This window comes from Gracilinanus agilis, chromosome 1 (assembly GCF_016433145.1).
Source record: "Gracilinanus agilis isolate LMUSP501 chromosome 1, AgileGrace, whole genome shotgun sequence".
Classification (NCBI taxonomy): domain Eukaryota; kingdom Metazoa; phylum Chordata; class Mammalia; order Didelphimorphia; family Didelphidae; genus Gracilinanus; species Gracilinanus agilis.
In genome coordinates, this window is record NC_058130.1 from 51,138,373 (window position 1) to 51,144,372 (window position 6,000).

A 6,000-nucleotide genomic window follows, 5' to 3' on the forward strand; every position below is an offset into this window, starting at 1 on the left:
TAAGAGAAATGGCATATTTGGGCTTTAACATCACAGTCCTGGGTATGCTATTATATTACCAAAATGGTAATTCACAACTCCATACTACTTCAAGGTTTTCAAAGCACATTTGTGAAAATAACTGACATAAATAATACCATATCCCCATTTTACAAATGAAGAATGTGAGACTCAGAAAGGTTGAGTTGCTCAAATACCATGAGGAATAGATCATTCTAATAAATAATTCCATCATATCATAATTTAATCAAACTATTATTTCAACTTTTAATATTACTAAGCTATGTCATTGACATTTTGCCCTATTAATTTTTCTTTATTTTCCTTTTTTCTAGGAGAGCTGGAAGAAGACAGAGATTTATGTCTTATAACTTTTATGTGATTTCTTGTACCAGTTCTACTGCTATTGTGAGCCCAAATAAACTTTGGTCATGTAAAATCATCTAATTGAGTTGTCTATTCTGTCTGGAAGAATTCAGAATATGCACAAATTGCAATATAGTGGAGAAATAAGGGTTTTTTGAGATTTTGTAATCTCAATATTCAACTTCAATTTGCTCATGCAGAGGAAATGCTCCCTCATTGGGCTTATCATATTTCTGTTCAAGCACAAATGTACCATCTATGAAACTTTACTAAATGGTGTTTTGATTTCACCCAGTTTCCATGTCATATGATTCATATCCATTTAGTTGTTTATAGAAAATTCTCTTAGCATAATTGATGTCATGTTGCTGCTTACCTATAATTACCCCTTAGTGTTCAATTGTTTTAAAGAAGTAGGGCATGTTTTCAAAGTTCCATTTCTGCTTTAAATACTATTTTAAAAGAAATTCTATTATATTCCATAAAACATATTCTTCAGACTCTTTTATATGCTTCATTCTGGTGGATGATCAGTGAACTTTTCATTTACTACGTTGGTAAATATTTATATAGTATTCCATTTTCTTATGAAAATTCTCAATTTTAACTATTTATATAAACTTAAAATGTTCTCTTCCAATTTTCTGGTGAACCACATGTATCTGCTTAATGTTATGGTATCAAACTATTTCAATTAGTCAGTTGTTTTCATGATACCTTATTTTTCTTTTTTTCTTTTTTTAGCATTTTGACTCCTTTAATATTCTAATTTTTAGGAAGTATTGTTATTTTATTTTGATTTTTGAGTGTGATATTTTTCATTATTCAAAGATATTTCAACTATTAAGAGAATATTTAAATTAGTGAGTGTGCCATGTTAAATTAAAGAGGAGAATTTGTATGCGTTTGTTTAGATTTTGTCTAAGAATGTGTCTATGTGACTCTTTCATGAAATTTTAACCTTTGAAATCTAGACAAAGACATAGACTGGGTCCCACATATCCTATTGTGTATATTCATGTCTACTAAGCACTAATGAATTTAGGGAAAAAATGTAGTATGATTACTGCATGTCATGATTCTCAGTTTAAAGGGAAAATTGTTTTTCCTTCTTCCTGTCTATTTCTCAGTGTAGTCTTGTTCTGAGCCAGGATAGTATATGAAATCCTAGGCAAAATAATCATAAGATAAGCATGGAATGGATTACTTCCAGTGGTGATGGTTTCTCTCTCTTTATAGATCTTTAAGCAGAGGCTGAATGGCAATTTTTAGGGCATGTTACAATGGGATTTCTTTCCTGTATAGGCTTGAAGGATATGACCACTTAGATTCTTTTCAATTCAAATGTTTGTGGAATGCTAAATAAATATTAGTGATGAAGAAGATGAGGAAGATGATACTGGTGTTGAGTAGCACATAGTAGAAGTAATGACAAGAAGCTGGCTTTGGAACCAGGAAGACACATGTTCATGTATCACCTCTGATAGATATCACCTCTATGACCCTCATAAAAGTCATTTAACCTTTAAGTGTCCAAGGCTATTTTTTAAAATGATAAGTTACTGTGAAAGTGCCAGTCAATATTGGTAGAGAGAGTTCCTCATTACGAGATTCCTACATTAATAAAATCATAGACCTCATATATATATTCATAGAATAATGGCATGATAATTGTACAAGTGATAAAGGACTATGATATAGAAAATGGATTAAACTTTCTGAATTTAGGCTTAGAAGACCAAATGAGCAGCCATCTATGGAGAGACAGATTTTGGCTATATGGCGTTTTAACAATTATCAGAAGTGGAAAGTTTGCCTGAGGAGAAAATGGGCATTTTCCCTCTTTGGAGTATTCATGCATAGTTTGCATGATTAGTTATTGGCATCATTATAGAGGGAGATTCTTGTACAGTTTGGTATTGGACTAAATAACTTTGGAAGTTCTTCACTATGATTCTGGGACGAGGAAGAAAACATATTCAAATTTGAACAATATATTTTGATTTTAGTTTTATAATTTGACTGTGAAAGTAGATTTTCAGGGCCTGAAAGACAGAAAACATGTCACATGGTCAAGAAATGATTAGCAATGTAGATATGTTACTGGCCTTGGTATCAGAGCAAAATGGGTTCAGGTCCCACCTCTGACACATCCTAGCTCTGTGCCCCTGGATAATTTGCTCAACCCCTCAGTTGTCTGGGACACTAGCCAATTCTCTAAGATATATTATAGAGTAGTTTTCCATCTATATTAGCAGAGAGAGTTCACACCAGAGATTTGAAGATTTGGGACAATGAGGATAAAACTTTTTTCGATAAATGTATTCTCTTCTTCTCTTTGGAGGAATGCATTATAATGGATATTAACTCACAAAATCCCCAGTCTAGCATGCATTTTTGTTATTTTTTATCCTTCTAAGATGAGTTTTGTTTTCCTATCTAGTTCCAAAAAGTGTTTACAAGTCTTTCTATTTATTAATTCTACAACTGGTAATGCTTTGTAAAAGAAAGGCTCAGAAAAATGTTTGTTTGTAAACATTACAAGACTTGTGCTGGAATCCTTTAGGCCAAAAATATCTGGCCTTCATTTCACCATGGAAATGCAAAAATAACTGATCTACTAACCTTTTTTAAAGCATAAAAATCAAACTCACGAGTTAAGTTAATAAAAAGAAGCTGTTTACGTTAAGTTAATAAATAGAAGCTGATTACATATCAGAAATTTACATTGTTGGACATCTTTTCTTAAAAAAAGGTATTTTTGTAAAACTTTAGAAATGATCTACAACTCAGAAAAATAGCAATCATTAAGCAAAAAAAAAATTAAGATCATCAATTTTATAAAACTTTCAATTTAGAGACTAATCAAATTCTGGCAATATTTGTGTCTCTCTTCAAAAATACCTAACTGTAATATTCATCACATTAGATGTCTATTACAAATTAGACCCTTGATCATGTCCCTAATAGAAAAAGGCAGTTTCAGCTGGATTTATCAAATATTCAGTGTTGGCTGTGTCAAAGTAGTATGTAATCAAAGACTCAAAATTATGGGTATTTCAACCCCACTCACCCTAACACCAGTGAATTTGGATTTGGCACGAACGTAGCCATTAGACCCAGGACAGTTGCCCTTTGGCTGCCTTTCAAAGGTTCTGTGCATTAGCCAAGCACAGAAAGTGCCCACCAAAGAGAAATTTCCAAGCTATTTTTTTCTCTCATTATTAAGTCACATCTTCCCAAGGCAGGAATCTACTTCCATGCTCACTATTTGTAGCCATAGTAATGTCCCCCCTTTCTTATTATATGCCATCATTTTATGTTGCTTTTATATACTAATAGGTGGTTGTTTATTGACTCAGATAATAACAGGATCTGAGACTTCTTTTCACAAAGCCACTTGATTCCTCTAGTTAGCATTCCATTACCTTCTAATCCATCTTTATCTTGACAAAAGTGGTCAGTGGTGCCATATTCTTTGTGTTTGTGTATGTGTACACACACCTACATGGTCCTGAATATCAATGTACAAAGCATAAGAATGAAGAAATGTCTATAATCCAATCAGATCTGGTCTCTGGATTTCAATAAAAGATTTTTGCTAATCTTTGCTAATCCTCTCATTTTCTCTGCCATTTCACTTGCCTCCCTGTTTGCTGACTGGCTTTGATTCCCATTTGCTAGTGTTAATCCTGATTCATTAAAGCAGATATTTGTTGAGTTGCCCTCTGCTGATTAGCTGCATACTAGGGGAGAGTCATAGGCTACCTAAAATTCTTTCCTTCTAACCTCAGAGTGCATAACATCTTGTGAACAAATTCTACCATAAGAAGGAAGCAAATCAAGACTTGTTGAAGTTTTGCTATAGAATCACATGAAAATTGCTTCTTGTGAAAAATGAATCTGCTGGCTTCAGAACTGTTGACCAAAATGAACAAAAAGATAGATTGTTTCTCTTAAGGAAGTCTCTGCCACAATTTGACTATCAGTTGTTAGGTCCTTATCTGAGACCCTCTGGACTGGGTATCCTAGCTAGTGGATAATTACTCTTAGAAAATAATATCCTGTCTGATAGATCATTTGTGACCCTGATTGTGACTCCTCAGTCCTTGGACTGTTTCTTGTAGCTATTTGAAATTATTTTTCTTTGACATAGAAACTGTAAATTTTTACTATAATATTTCTGGAAGTCTTTGTTTGGGGTATCTTTTAGGAGGTGACTAGTGTATTCCTTTTATTTCTGTATCTCCCTCTAATTCCAAGAGATCTGGGAAGTTTGGTTTTTTTTTTTGTTGTTGTTGTTGTTGTTGTTGTTGTTTTATAACCCTTGTACTTCGGTGTATTGTCTCATAGGTGGAAGATTGGTAAGGGTGGGCAATGGGGGTCAAGCGACTTGCCCAGGGTCACACAGCTGGGAAGTGGCTGAGGCCAGGTTTGAACCTAGGACCTCCTGTCTCTAGGCCTGACTCTCACTCCACTGAGCTACCCAGCTGCCCCGATCTGGGAAGTTTTAAGATTTCTTGAAATATGATGTGTCTTGGGGTCATGCCATTTAGGCATACCAAAAATATCTTTATTTCCCCCCTTTTTGATGTTTGATGTTTTCATTATGATACCTTATTTTTATTTATATTTTTTTTTAGCTTCTTGACTCCTTCTAATTTTTAGGAAGTCTTGTTATTTTCTTTTTATTTTTGTATGTAATTTTTTTAATTATCCAAAGATATTTTATTTTCCCTACTACATGTGAGAATAATTTTTGACATGCATTTTCCAAAATTATGACATCCAAATTGTCTCTCTCTTCCATTTTCTCCCCCATCCCAGAGATGGTAAGCAATTTGATCTAAATTATATATGTATTATCATGCAAAAATAGGAAGTGTATTACTTGAGAAAGATTTTTTACCTCTTGTACTAAACTATTACTTTTATTTCCAATTCTTTCTTCCATAGCTCTCATTTCTTTTGCATTTTTCCTCACATGCTTTCATTTCATTTATTTAGAAAACAAAACAAAATATTTTAAACTAATTTTTAAGCTCTTCATGTCTTCTAGGTTTTCTAATTGAATTTATGACCAAGCTGTAGTTTATTTTGAGGCTTTGTTTATCAATATTTTTGAGTCATTCTCTTTTTATTGCCTAGTGTCATCATTTATTCATTTTGGGGGTAGGATTCACTCATTCTTCAAGCTTTGTTTCTGACTTCAGACTTGGTAGTAAGGCCTTTCTGGAGAGGTGGTCTGGACTAGTTCTGCTACTGCTTTCTTGGAGTACAGAGTGATATGTTATTTCAGAACCTGAGACAGTTCAGGATAAGGACTTACAAGCTTTCAGCACTGCCAAAGTGGTCTGATTCAATGTAGTCTGATTATTTTCTCTCCACTGGTCTCCTGTCTGAGTGCAGTGAGTTTCTGACTTCTATTTAGGTCTAAGTAAGAATAAGTCTGCTAGGTCAGTCACTATCAAACAGCTGAGAAATCCTCTGCTTCAGAGTGACAGAACCAATGGCTCCCCTTTGGTCTGGGACTTACAATCTGTTTACTCATCTGCAGGTTTCAAATTGTACTAGAAGCCAGAAAAGAGTTCCCACTCTGGTCCTAGAGCACTGCCCCAATATATGTCTGTGACC

General features: G+C 33.9%; 1 protein-coding gene across 1 annotated transcript in view; it reads left to right on the forward strand.

Annotated features, from left to right (window-relative positions):
• Positions 1–382, forward strand: part of GRM7 (glutamate metabotropic receptor 7) — a 903,481-nt gene extending 903,099 nt beyond the window's left edge. Inside the window, exon 10 of the mRNA XM_044656830.1 lies at positions 336–382. Within this exon, the coding sequence (XP_044512765.1) occupies positions 336–382 (47 nt within the window). The remainder of the gene's footprint in view (positions 1–335) is intronic.
• The last annotated feature ends 5,618 nt before the right edge of the window (positions 383–6,000 follow it).